This window comes from Polypterus senegalus, chromosome 2, assembly GCF_016835505.1.
Source record: "Polypterus senegalus isolate Bchr_013 chromosome 2, ASM1683550v1, whole genome shotgun sequence".
Classification (NCBI taxonomy): Eukaryota; Metazoa; Chordata; class Cladistia; order Polypteriformes; family Polypteridae; genus Polypterus; species Polypterus senegalus.
Window position 1 is genome coordinate 318,544,251 of NC_053155.1, and position 14,771 is coordinate 318,559,021.

General features: G+C 41.3%; 1 protein-coding gene across 1 annotated transcript in view; it reads right to left on the reverse strand.

The window, feature by feature from the left end:
* The window catches only part of nepro (nucleolus and neural progenitor protein), a 44,764-nt gene that overhangs the window by 11,580 nt on the left and 18,413 nt on the right, over positions 1-14,771 (reverse strand). Inside the window, exon 5 of the mRNA XM_039745938.1 lies at positions 9,099-9,176. Coding sequence (XP_039601872.1) covers positions 9,099-9,176 — 78 coding nt within the window. The remainder of the gene's footprint in view (positions 1-9,098; positions 9,177-14,771) is intronic.

The following is a 14,771-nucleotide window of genomic DNA, read 5'->3' on the forward strand; positions in this document are numbered from 1 at the left end:
TGTTGGGGGCAAAGGTGGCCAGAGGGGTTCAAAAGGAGGGCAGGGGACGAAGAGGAAAAAAGTTTTGTTCTTGTTTGTTTGGTGCTTGTTATAACTGTTGAACTGCCTGTCGTTGTCTGCTTTACATCTTCGTGTCCTGGATTGTATTGTTTGTTGGGGTCTGGTTATCATTTGTCTACCTGTTTACTGTTACTGAGGACGTTGTCTGGATTCATTGGCTTTCACGGAAGAAGGAGTGCTCCTGAACCATTCATCTGTCAACCCACTTCAGCAATTACCGGTAGGACTGTGTTTTTCCATTTCCCTCGCTTCATACAAATCACTGGACATAACTTCACCGCTGATCATTTCATACATGGACTTTACTGCGTGTTTGTCGTGTTTCTGTTAATTGTAATATCGCCGAAGGGATCAGGGGTGGTATTATTGTTTTCATTGAGTTAATTTAATTTCATTATACTTTTTTTTTCCGTTTAAGTTCCCAGTGCGTTTTCTTTGTCTCTGTAGTGTGTGGGTGTGTGTCGTGCCAAGGCTGGGGTTGTCCCTGGTAATCCTCTTATAAAATAAATAATATCACCGTCTTCCACGATGGTGTGAATCTTAGCGGCTTTTGACCGCTACAGAGGTATATAATCAGTAAAATGTCCACCAATAAGATGCTCTGCACTGATCCGCGATGTGCTGGGTCGACCTTGTCTCTTTAGCGCTAGTGTGAACGGTGGATGTGTGGAGAGATTTGTTCTACAAGCTGGCATGTAAAGTTTAGTCAGTTTTCTGTTTGTATAAGACAAATGCATTCCAAATGCGCTGTTCCACCAGACGATGAAATATCTATTTGCAGTATTTCTTTTGTTGCCGCTGCATAATGGGATATAAAGTCAATTCTTGATCCGCATGACCTCCACCACCCACTGTGTTATTGCAGTCAACCACAACACAAGGCTTTGGAACCTGCTTGTTGCCTTTTGCCAGACGCTGCATTATGTATGGTGCTAAGAAGACAAACATCCTTCTTGTCCTTACATTTCAGCCCCAGCACTTTTTTATATTTTATTGATGTTATTGAAATCATACAACATTCCATACAAACAGATCAATTTTACAAGAAGAGGATTGAAAACAAATCAACTCCCACCCCTGAGAAAGAGAGCACGGGCAGCAGAATAAAACTTAAACCTCGTAAAAATAAGTAAACGGATAGATTAAATAAGTGAATATAGATGGATGGAGAAGAAAAGCTTATTCTAAAATGTTATTCATTAGATCCTGCCAGGTTTTGAAAAATTTCTGCACAGATCCTCTAAGTGAGAATTAGATTTTTTCCAATTTCAGGTAGTATATAACATTAGTTACCCACTGACTTAAAAGAGGAGAGTTAGGATTCTTACAGTTGAGCAAGATAAGCCTACTGTGATGTCTATAAATATTTGGACAGAGACAACTTTTTCTCATTTCGGTTCTGCACATTACCACAATGAATTTGAAATGAAACAACTGAGATGACGTTGAAGTGCAGACTTTCAGCTTTAATTCAGTGGGTTGAACAAAACGATAAAAATGTGAGGCAACCAAAGTATTTTTTGAACACAATCCCTTCTTTTCAGGGGCTCCAAAAAGTAATTAGACAATTGACTCAAAGGCTATTTCATGGGCAGGTGTGTTCAAGTCCGTTGTTATGTCTTATCAATTAAGCAGATAAAAGGCCTGGAGATGATTTGAGGTGTGCTGCTTGCATGTGGAAGATTTTGCTGTGAACAGACAACATGCGGTCAAAGGAGCTCTCCATGCAGGTGACAGAAGCCATCCTTAAGCTGCGAAAACAGAAAAAACCCATCCGAGAAATTGCTACAATATTACGAGTGGCAAAATCTACAGTTTGGTACATCCTGAGAAAGAAAGCAAGCACTGGTGAACTCAGCAACGCAAAAAGACCTGGACGTCCACAGAAGACAACAGTGGTGGATGATCGCAGAATCATTTCCATGGTGAAGAGAAACCCCTTTACAACAGCCCACCAAGTGAACAACACTCTCCAGGGCTTGGTCGGTGTATCGATATCCACGTCTACCATAAAGAGAAGACCGCATGGAAGTAAATCCAGAGGGTGCACTGCAAGGTGAGAGCCACTCATAAGCCTCAAGAATAGAAAGGCTAGATTGGACTTTGCTAAAGAACATCTAAAAAGGCCAGCAGAGTTCTGGAAAAACATTCTTTGGACAGATGAAACCAAGATCAACCTCTACCAGAATGATGAAGGCAAGAAAAAAGGATGGAGAAGGCGTGGAGCAGCTCATTATCCAAAGCATAGCATATCATCTGTAAAACACGGTGGAGGCAGGCAGTGTGATGGCTGCCAGTGGCACTGGGACACGAGTGTTTAGTGATGAGGTGACACAGGACAGAAGCAGCCGAATGAATTCTGAGGTGTTCAGAGACATACTGTCTGCTCAAATCCAGCTAAATGACGTCAAATTGATTGGGCGTTTCATGATACAGATGGACAATGACCCAAAACATACAGCCAAAGCAACCCAGGAGTTTATTAAAGCAAAGAAGTGGAAAATTCTTGAATGGCCAAGTCAGTCACCTGATCTTAACTCAACTGAGCAGGCATTTCACTTGTTGAAGACTAAACTTCGGACAGAAAGGCCCACAAACAAACAGCAACTGAAAGTAAAGGCCTGGCAGAGCATTAAAAAGGAGGAAACCCAGCATCTGGTGATGTCCAGGAGTTCAAGACTTCAGGCTGGCATTGCCAGCAAAGGGTTTTCAACCAAGTATTAGAAATGAACATTTTATGTCCAGTTATTCAATTTGTCCAATTACTTTTGAGCCCCAGAAATGAAGGGATTGTGTTCAAAAAATGCTTTAGTTGCCTCACATTTTTATGCAATCGTTTTGTTCAACCCACTGAATTAAAGCTGAAAGTCTGCACTTCAACATCATCTTTGAGTTGTTTCATTTAAAATTCATTGTGGTAATGTACAGAACCAAAATGAGAAAAGAGTTCTCTGTCCAAATATTTATGGACCTAACTGTACATGCCAATAGTGTAGTGAAGGCAATCAGTTTGTTTGTCCTTCTCCACTTTGAGCCCAATTACGCAAATAGATAACCTGTTTCCTCCCACAGTCCAAAGGCATGCAGGTTAGGTGGATCCTAAATTGTCCCTAGTGTGTGCGTATGTGTTCCCTGTGTTGGGCTGGCACCCTGCCCAGGGATTTGTTTCTGCCTTGCACCCTGTGATAGCTGGGATTGGCTCCAGCAAACGCCCATGACCCTGTGTTAGGATATAGCGGGTTGGATAATGACTGACTGAAAGTTTTTGGAGGCCTGCTCAGTTGGACTAAAATCAGATGAATGGCTTGGCCATTCAAAGAATTTTCCAGTTTTTAGCTTTGGTAAACTCATGTGTTGCCTCAGCTGTCTGTTTGCAGCATTGTATTATAGGATAAAGCACTGTCCTGTGAGTTTGGGGGCATTCACTAGAACTTGAGCAGTTCACATGCTTCTCTACGCCGCAGAATTCATTGTACCACTGCCATCAACAGTTCCATTACCAATGAGAAGTAGTGTGCCAGGACCTGTAGCAGCCATACATGCATACTTATAAGCCATAACACCCCAAGCACCACCATGTTTAACAGATGAGGCCGTTTGCTTTGCATCTTGGGCAGTTCCTTCTTGTCTCTACACATTTTGTTCTTGCCATCACTCTGATACAGCAGGTTCCATCTTTGTCTTGTCTGTCCACAGGACCTTTTCCCAGAATTCTGAGGGCACTTTTAAGTCCTTTTTTCACAAAATGTAGTCTGGCCACCCTGTTTCTGTGGTCTGCACCTTGCAGTGTGGCCTCTGGATTTCCGTTCAGCAATGTATACTGTATGTAAGCACAGATTTGTCTAATCATTCATTTATCCCTTAAAACTTCCTTCCTTCATGTTATCATCACATGAGAGTCTAAAATTAGCATACCTTTGTTGCCAGAGAAATGTATTTTTCATATTTAAGTCAACATGGAATATATTAATTATTATCACCTTTATAAGTGTCCATTTAACAACTGCACGCTTGTGCTCACAGAGAGGGTGACAAACGTCAGATGCCTTTGCTCTGCAGCATTTAACTTTAAATGTTAAATTAAAAAAAGTATTCAGGTGAGAACATCATACACTTAAATCTTCATTTTCTTTTAGACTTCTAAGAATGTTAAATACTTAAACACAACAGCAATATTGGAACAATACCCACTGGAAATCTCACATATCAATATCATGATTGGTTGGAGGCGGTTAATTAGCAATTTAGAAACCGTGCTTTATGTTTGGTTCCCCGTATCTAATATTACATTTTATCTAAGATCTGAAGCCATTCATTGTGACAAAATTAAAAAAATAAATAAATATATATATATATATATATATATATATATATATATATATATATATATATATATATATATATATATATATATATATATAAACTGCTCAAAAAATTAAAGGAACACTTTGAAAACACATCAGATCTCAATGGGAAAAGAAATCCTCCTGGATATCTATACTGATATAGACTGGGTAATGTGTTAGGAACGAAAGGATGCCACATCGTTTGATGGAAATGAAAATGATCAACCTACAGAGCCCTGAATTCAAAGACGCCCAAAAATCAGAGTGAAAAATGATGTGGCAGGCTAGTCCATTTTGCCCAAATTGAATTGCAGCAACTCCAAATTGTATGCAGCACTTTGTATGGCCCCTGTGTTCTTGTATACATGCCTGACAACATCGGTGCATGCTTCTAATGAGATGACAGATGGTGTTGTGGGGATCTCCTCCCAGATCTGGACCAGGGCATCACTGAGCTCCTGGACAGTCTGAGGTGCAACCTGGTGGCATTGGATGGACCAAAACATAATGTCCCAGAGGTGTTCTATTGGATTTAGGTCAGGAAAGTGTGGTGGCCAGTCAATGGTATCAATTCCTTCATCCTCCAGGAACTGCCTGCATACTCTCACCACATGAGGCCAGGAATTGTCGTGCACCAGGAGCCACTGTACCAGCATAGGGTCTGACAATGGGTCCAAGGATTTCATCCTGATACCTAATGGCAGCCAAGGTGCCTTTGTCAAGCCTGTAGCGGTCTGTGTGACCCTCCATGGATATGCCTCCCCAGACAATCATTAACCCACCACCAAACTGCTCATGCTGAATGATGTTACAGGCAGCATAATGTTCTCCATGGCTTCTCCAGACCCTTTCACTTCTGTCACGTGCTCAGGGTGAACCTGCTCTCATCTGTAAAGCACAGGGCACCAGTGGTGCATCTGCCAATTCTGGTATTCTATGGCGAATGCCAATCGAGCTGCATGCTGCTGGGCAGTGAGCTCAGGGCCCATTAGAGGACATGGGGCCCTTGGGTCACCCTCATAAAGTCTTTCTGGTTGTTTGGTCAGAGACATTCACACCAGTGGCCTGCTGGAGGTCATTTTGTAGGGCTCTGGCAGTGCTCATCCTGTTCCTCCTTGCCCAAAGGAGCAGATACTGGTCCTGCTGATGGGTTATGGACCTTCTATGGCCCTCTCCAGCTCTCTTGGAGTAACTGCTTGTCTCCTAGAATCTCCTCCATGCCCTTGAGACTGTGCAGGGAGACACAGCAAACCTTCTGGCAATGACACTTATTGATGTGCCATCCTGGAGAAGTTGGACTACCTGTGCAACCTCTGTAGGGTCCAGGTATCGCCTCATGCTACCAGTAGTGACACTGACTGTAGCCAAATGCAAAACTAGTGAAGAAACAGTCAGAAAAGATGAGGAGGGAAAATGTCAGTGGCCTCCACCTGTTAAACCATTCCTGTTTTGGGGTCATCTCATTGTTGCCCCTCTAGTGCATCTGTTGTTAATTTCATTAACACCACAGCAGCTGAAACTGATTAACAACCCCCTCTGCTACTTAACTGACCAGATTAATATCCCATAAGTTTTATTGACTTTATGCTATACTCTGATTAAAAGTGTTCCTTTAATTCTTTTGAGCAGTATATATATATATATATATATATATATATATATATATATATATATATATATATATACACAAGATATCCAAAACACACACACACACACAGTAATCCCTCACTGTATCGCACTTTGACTTTCGCGGCTTCACTCCATCGCAGATTTTAAATGTAAGCACATCTAAATATATATCATGGATTTTTCGCTGGTTCGCCTGATTTATGAGGACAATGGGTCTTTTAATTTAGGTTACATGCTTCCTCAGTTTGATTGCCCAGTTGATTTCATACAAGGGACGCATTTATTGGCGGTTGGCTTAGAAGCTACCCAATCAGAGCATGTATTACATATTAACTAAAACTCCTCAATGCTATAAGATATGCTTCCTCAGTTTGATTGCCCAGTTGATTTCATACAAGGGACGCTATTGACGGTTGGCTTGTTTGCTTCCCTCTATCTTTCTCACTCTCTCTGCCTGACGGAGAGGGTGTGAGCAGAGGGACTGTTTGCACAGAGGACATGGACGCTCCTCTACAAAATGCCGCTTTATCATGGTGCTTCTGTATACTTAAAAGCACGTATTGATTTTTTGATTGTTTGCTTTTTCTTAGCGAGCGCTCTCTCTGACATTCTCTGCTCCTGAAGGCGCTCCTTTGAAGATAAGATATGTTTGCATTCTTTTGTGAGAAAGAACTGTCATCTCTGTCTTGTAATGGAGCACAGTTTAAACGTTTGACTAAAGGGTGTTATTTCATGTCTAGAGGGCTCTAATAATGTTAACAGGGTGGGAGAGTTTATAAGGGCTTAAAATATATAAAAATAACCATATAAACATATGGTTTCTACTTCGCAGATTTTCACCTATTGTGGGGGGGTCTGGAACGCAACCCCCATGATCGAGAAGGGATTACTGTGTGTATATATATATATATATATATATATATATATATATATTATATCCAATGTCTGTCTGTATATACTGTACATTTGTCTGCTTTTCATGAACTACTTAACGGATTTAGATTTTTTTTTTTTTTTATATAAATTTGCTTGAACATTCCGGTTGATTTTGTGACTTCTCTCATCACGCTAAGCATCATAGTTCACTTTGTTTGCGCGAATCTGAGAGAAACGCAGCAGAATGAGGGGAATAGGGAGCTGAGCAGGGCCCTCCTCCGTTCGAGTCGCTGTACCTCTCGCCACGTGTTGGAGCGAACCTTGCCTCGGCTTAGCTAGCGACTCCCGTTTATTCAGCAGATATCATTATCTACATAATGGATGACAAATTGGACTGGACTGCCAATACTGATGCTCTATGTAAGAAAGCTCAGAGCAGACTATACTTTCTGAGAAGGTTGGCATCCCTCAACATCTGCAGTAAGATGCTGCAGATGTTCTATCAGACGGTTGTGGCGAGTGCCCTCTTCTACGCGGTGGTGTGCTGGGGTGGCAGCATAAAGATGAAAGACGCCTCACTTCTGGACAAACTTGTTAAGAAGGCAGGCTCCATTGTAGGATTAAAGTTGGACAGTTTAACATCTGTGGCAAAGCGACGGGCACTAAACAAACTCCTGTCAATCATGGAGAATCCACTGCATCCACTTAACAGTGTCATCTCCAGACAGAGGAGTAGCTTCAGTGACAGACTTTTGTCACCGTCCTGTTCCACTGACGGACAAAAGAGATCGTTCCTCCCCCACACTATGCGACTCTTCAATTCCACCCGGGGGAGTAAATGCTAACATTAATTTTATTTAAATTCTTTTCATTTTTATTACTATTTAATTTAATATTGTTTCTTTGTATCAGTATACTGCTGCTGGATTATGTGAATTTCCCCTTGGGATTAATAAAGTATCTATCTATCTATCATAATGTTAAGGAGTAATGTTTGATGTTTCTGAGAGTGAGAGATCAGATCTACGTGTGTTTTAGAGGGTAGCTGCTCACATGCTTTTCTCCCCACACGGGGGCCGCTCACCCGTCAGAGTTGAACATGATCAGATACAGTGTCAAAGTTGGACGTTGGAGCATACCTACCTACTGAAGATACCTTGCCAACTTTTTACATTTTTGAGATCACAGCTACATTCTCGCCCCGATAGCAAAACCAAAAATATCGTATATCAAGAGGCCCTCCGATATGAAAGCAATCAATATAAATTCTTCTCAATACAAAAGTATTACTTTTTTTTTTTAATAACTTGAATTTTATTTTTTTTTTGTTTTATTGCTACATGGGGCCAGCGAGTACAGTATGTAACTGAGATAATCATACAGGTAGGTACACCTGTCAGGTGTCAGATGAGACTGGCACTCTTACCCATTTGATTACTGCAGTGTTTACACATACACTGATGCCACACTGAAACACAGATGGCTGCAAAGGGAACATCACGGAGTAATGGATGAGTGCTCAGACCCAGAAGTGAAATTTGATGATCTAGAAAACTGCCCAATCTGGTGGCAAAATGTCAAGCCCAGCCTCACACACCTCTCCTGCAAACATTAAGTGGGCGCTTGTGCGGAGAAGATGGATTTAAAAACCCCTCAGGTGTGGAGAATGAAACATGGAGATCTGATACACGGGATCTTTTAAGCATGAGGTCATAGTGTGGTACGAGGAAGGGCACCAAGGCTGACAGTTACCTCAGGGGATAAACTCACACATCCACCTGACACTTCTTCTGTACTGCCATTAGCTTTAAGTATTTGGTGATACTTTAGAGGATTAACAAATCCTGTAGTTCAACTGCATTACTTAATGGTTTCTTGATTTGATAGATTTTGTTAACCCTTGAAGTGAAATTGTCTTTTTGTGAGACCTTTTCGGGGGGTCAGAGTGCACAGTCAACCAAACTGCTGCACCCCTGGGGTAATTTCCAAGTTAAGGGACTTGCTCAAGGGTCCAAAAGAGTAGGATTCCTTCTGGCAGTAATGGGATTTGAACTTCCAACCTTCCAGACACCGGTGGGGCAAACACAAAGGCAGCAGTTCCATTTCCATCCTGCTTGTTGCAGAGGTTCCTTTAAATACTTTGTACTGAACAGTATTTAATGGAAATCACAAAAAAGAGGTACTCACCATAGCCTGCTTAACATTCCAATAACAACCACATTCAAGACAATGTACTCCTCCCATCGGATGAACTGCACGGACAGTCTACACAATGAGTCAAGGAACTGGCATTGGCACATACGGTCATGGGTGGCAATTAATTCACTTATAAAGATCAACACCTGAAAGAAATGACTCTTCTTTCCATTACAGTGTGACAAAAAAAAAGTATTCACCCAAACTCGAGTGGACTATTTGTGCAAATTCAATGACAATGTTGGCGCAAAACCCGACTTGGGCACTTAGAACCGTGTAGATTTACAAATCCAACTGCATCAAGATACTTTTGTCAGTGAATGCTGCCTATATAAAGTATTCACCTCTTGCAAGCTTTCATCTTATATTGTTATACAACATTGAGTCACAGTGGGTTGATTTTTGTTTTGACACTGATCAACAGAAAAAGACTCTTTAATGTCAAAGTGAACACAGTACATTGCAATTAATTACAACAATATAAAACATGGCATTATTTTTTAACGATGTTCATTCAATCAGAAAAATAAAGACAAAAGACATCAATATAATCAATACAAAGTGGAGACTGCATTTTAGGTAAAATTTTACATGTTATATAATATAAATACAGTGGAGGAAATAATTATTTGACCCCTCACTGATTTTGTAAGTTTGTCCAATGACAAAGAAATGAAAAGTCTCAGAACAGTATCATTTCAATGGTAGGTTTATTTCAACAGTGGCAGATTGCACATCAAAAGGAAAATCGAAAAAATAACTTTAAATAAAAAAGATTGATTTGCATTTCATTGAGGGAAATAAGTTTTTGAACCCTCTAACAAAAAAAGACTTAATACTTAGTGGAAAAACCCTTGTTTGCAAGCACAGAGGTCAAACGCGTTTCTTGTAATTGATGACCAAGTTTATGCACATTTTAGGAGGAATGTTGGTCCACTCCTCTTTGCAGATCATCTCTAAATCCCTAAGGTTTCGAGGCTGTCTCTGTGCTACTCTGAGCTTGAGCTCCCTCCATAGGTTTTCTATTGGATTAAGGTCCGGAGACTGACTAGGCCACTCCATGACCTTAATGTGCTTCTTCTTGAGCCACTCCTTTGTTGCCTTTGCTGTATGTTTTGGGTCATTGTCGTGCTGGAACACCCATCCACGACCCATTTTCAGTTTCCTGGCAGAGGGAAGGAGATTGTCGCTCAGGATTTCACGATACATGGCTCCGTCCATTTTCCCGTTAATGCGATTAAGTTGTCCTGTGCCCTTAGCAGAAAAACACCCCCAAAGCAAAATGTTTCCACCCCCATGCTTGACGGTGGGGACGGTGTTTTGGGGTCATAGGCAGCATTTTTCTTCCTCCAAACACAGCGAGTTGAGTTAATGCCAAAGAGCTCTATTTTGGTCTCATCAGACCACAGCACCTTCTCCCAGTCACTCTCTGAATCATTCAGGTGTTCATTGGCAAACCAGACGGGCCTGCACATGTGCCTTCTTGAGCAGGGGACCTTGAGCCCTGCAGGATTTTAATCCATTGCGTGTAATGTGTTTCCAATGGTTTTCTTGGTGACTGTGGTCCCTGCTAATTTGAGGTCATTAATTAACTCCTCCCGTGTGGTTCTAGGATTCTTTTTCACCTTTCTCAGAACCATTGACACCCCACGAGGTGAGATCTTGCGTGGAGCCCCAGAGCGAGGTCGATTGATGGTCATTTTGTGCTCCTTCCATTTTCAACAATCCCACCAACAGTTGTCACCTTCTCTCCCAGCTTCTTGCTAATGGTTTTGTAGCCCATTCCAGCCTTGTGCAGGTCTACAATTTTGTCTCTGACATCCTTGGACAGCTCTTTGGTCTTTCCCATGTTGTAGAGTGTGGAGTCTGCTTGATTGATTGATTCTGTGGACAGGTGTCTTTTATACAGGTGACTAGTTAAGACAGGTGTCCTTAATGAGGGTGACTAATTGAGTAGAAGTGTCTAACCACTCTGTGGGAGCCAGAACTCTTAATGGTTGGTAGGGGGTCAAAAACTTATTTCCCTCAATGAAATGCAAATCAATTTCTATCTTTTATTTAAAGTTATTTTTTCGATTTTCCTTCTGATGTGCAATCTGCCACTGTTGAAATAAACCTACCATTGAAATGATACTGTTCTGAGACTTTTCATTTCTTTGTCATTGGACAAACTTACAAAATCAGAGAGGGGTCAAATAATTATTTCCTCCACTGTACATCTCCATGTGCGCCTAGGTTAAATTAAGCAGTACCTTTTTGGGATGAAAGCAGGCGCCGTTGTTGATGGGGTCTTGATTTCCTCCACACTAGTTTAGACAAAAAAGACCAACTAGGCCTAGCTCCACCTACTGCACCCCAAGTTGACCACACCCTTCCACTCCAGACACCTTAAAAGTGAGCATCAGCAGAAGGATGGCGTTCACCACGAGACGGAGCCTCAAACACCCGACAGAGAGAAGCTGGAAATGATGGCTGAAAGAACCTATTTTGATTCTGCCCGTGGCAGTGTTTTTTTAATAAATATAAATATATACATACACACACACACACACACACACTCACCTAAAGGATTATTAGGAACGCCATACTAATACGGTGTTTGACCCCCTTTCGCCTTCAGAACTGCCTTAATTCTACGTGGCATTGATTCAACAAGGTGCTGAAAGAATTCTTTACAAATGTTGGCCCATATTGATAGGATAGCATCTTGCAGTTGATGGAGATTTGTGGGATGCACATCCAGGGCACGAAGCTCCCGTTCCACCACATCCCAAAGATGCTCTATTGGGTTGAGATCTGGTGACTGTGGGGGCCATTTTAGTACAGTGAACTCATTGTGATGTTCAAGAAACCAATTTGAAATGATTCGAGCTTTGTGACATGGTGCATTATCCTGCTGGAAGTAGCCATCAGAGGATGGGTACATGGTGGTCATGAAGGGATGGACATGGTCAGAAACAATGCTCAGGTAGCCCATGGCATATAAATGATGCCCAATTGGCACTAAGGGGCCTAAAGTGTGCCAAGAAAACATCCCCCACACCATTACACCACCACCAGCAGCCTGCACAGTGGTAACAAGGCATGATGGATCCATGTTCTCATTCTGTTTACACCAAATTCTGACTCTACTATTTGAATGTCTCAACAGAAATCGAGACTCATCAGACCAGGCAACATTTTTACAGTCTTCAACTGTCCAATTTTGGTGAGCTCGTGCAAATTGTAGCCTCTTTTTCCTATTTGTAGTGGAGATGAGTGGTACCCGGTGGGGTCTTCTGCTGTTGTAGCCCATCCGCCTCAAGGTTGTGCGTGTTGTGGCTTCACAAATGCTTTGCTGCATACCTCGGTTGTAACGAGTGGTTATTTCAGTCAAAGTTGCTCTTCTATCAGCTTGAATCAGTCGGCCCATTCTCCTCTGACCTCTAGCATCAACAAGACATTTTCGCCCACAGGACTGCCGCATACTGGATGTTTTTCCCTTTTCACACCATTCTTTGTAAACCCTAGAAATGGCTGTGCGTGGAAATCCCAGTAACTGAGCAGATTGTGAAATACTCAGACCGGCCCGTCTGGCACCAACAACCATGCCACGCTCACAATTGCTTAAATCCCCTTTCTTTGCCATTCTGACATTCAGTTTGGAGTTCAGGAGATTGTCTTGACCAGGACCACACCCCTAAATGCATTGAAGCAACTGCCATGTGATTGGTTGATTAGATAATTGCATTCATGAGAAATTGAACAGGTGTTCCTAATAATCCTTTTAGGAGAGTGTGTGTGTGTGTATATATATATATACATATATATACAGTATATATATATATATACATATATATACAGTATATATATATATATATATATATATATATATATATATATATATATATATATATATATATATATATATATATATATATATATATATATATATATATATATATATATATATATATATATATATATATATACACACACACACCACAACCCAGTACACACTACAAATAAATTCAGATACATATCATGTATAAATTACTGTTGCACCACCACACTCTAGTACACTCCACCCGACTCTGCTTACACTTTAACATTCACTTGAAATGCCACGTTATGCTCCTGTTATTTCTTACCTAAAGTTTCAGGATAATTTGAAATCACCAATTAATAACCAATTCACCACTTCAACATCCCCACAAATCATTAAAAGGTATCTAATCAGATAAGTACCACCCTTTTTAAAACACAAAATAATTGCCTATGTATTCATCAATGGAGCCCCTAAATCATCTATGATGCAGCCAATTGATCTGAGAACTTTCAGAATTAGTTCAATGGAGACCACCTGTCTGGGGTTTCAGCTGACTGTCACATAAATGCACCTCTACATGTATAGTCCAGCTTGTGGTGAGTGAATATGGTGGACTAACCTACACAATGTACACTAAAGAACAAACCAAACAACTCCATGAAAAGCACAAGTCAATGGAAAGAGACAAGAAAACTGCATGATTGATATAACTGGATTCAGTAACTCTGAAGACAGGGAAAGAGGTATGGCAGAGCTGGAAAACTGCAAAGAGCATGCCATCCACAAACAAAACTGAAGATAATGAGTGAGTGAGGACACAGAGACACCTGTGAGAACTCACAAGTGGATCACATTGGAGAGACTATGCAGACAACTACTGTGCCCAAGTACCTTACCAGTCACTGCTTCATGGGAGACTGGCAAACAGGACAACTCGGCAGAAGGCATGTGGGAGACTCTGAAGTCAGTGGGAGAAGGTTCAATGATCCGATGAGACCAACAATGATCTTTTTGGCCACCAGACTAAATACTATGTTTGAACAAAGCTGATAATTAAAAACATACCTTCCCATCCTTGAAGCATGGTGGGGGCGGCATCGGACTGTAGGGTTGTTTTCTTCAGCAGGCATTGCAGAGCTTGTACATGCAGCAAAATTTGGAGAAAACCAGGAGGAAAACAGTCTACAAAAAACCTGAACCTTGGGAGGAAACTTGTTTTCCAGCAGCACAATGTGCCCAAGCATAAAGCCAAAGCTACAACAGCTTCAAAACAACACCACGAGTGCTCTGGTGTGGCCAAGTTAGAGTTCATACGTCAATCCAATGGAGAATTTACAGCTGGACTCGGCAAAAGATGTTCACTCACAGTCATCATGACACCTGACAGAGCCAAGAAGAATGGAGATAAATGGCAGACCTGAGCCCACAGACCCAGGGCCGCCATCCATTAAATACTGACTTGAAGGTGATGGATACCTATGGGATCCATTCTTTTGTGTTTATATTTGTAATTAGTTTAGATCACTTTGCACAGATCGGTTATCACTTTGACATTAAAGAGTCTTTCGGTTAATCAGGGTCAGAAAAGGCAAATCAAATCCCCCCATTCAATTTTGGGCAACAACAAAATGTGAAAATTTGCAGGAGGTGAATACTTTTTATAGGCAGCTGTCATACATTTACCTTTATAAGAACTCCTGAATTCATTCAAAAACTTCCATGATGCAGTTGGGCTTGTAAAGCTACACGGCTCTATTGCCCGGAAGAGGGCGTTTGTGCCAATGTTGTCATTGAATTTGCACAACACGTCCACTCGAGATTGGTCTCATTTTCTGCTTTGTACAAAGTCAGAGTGG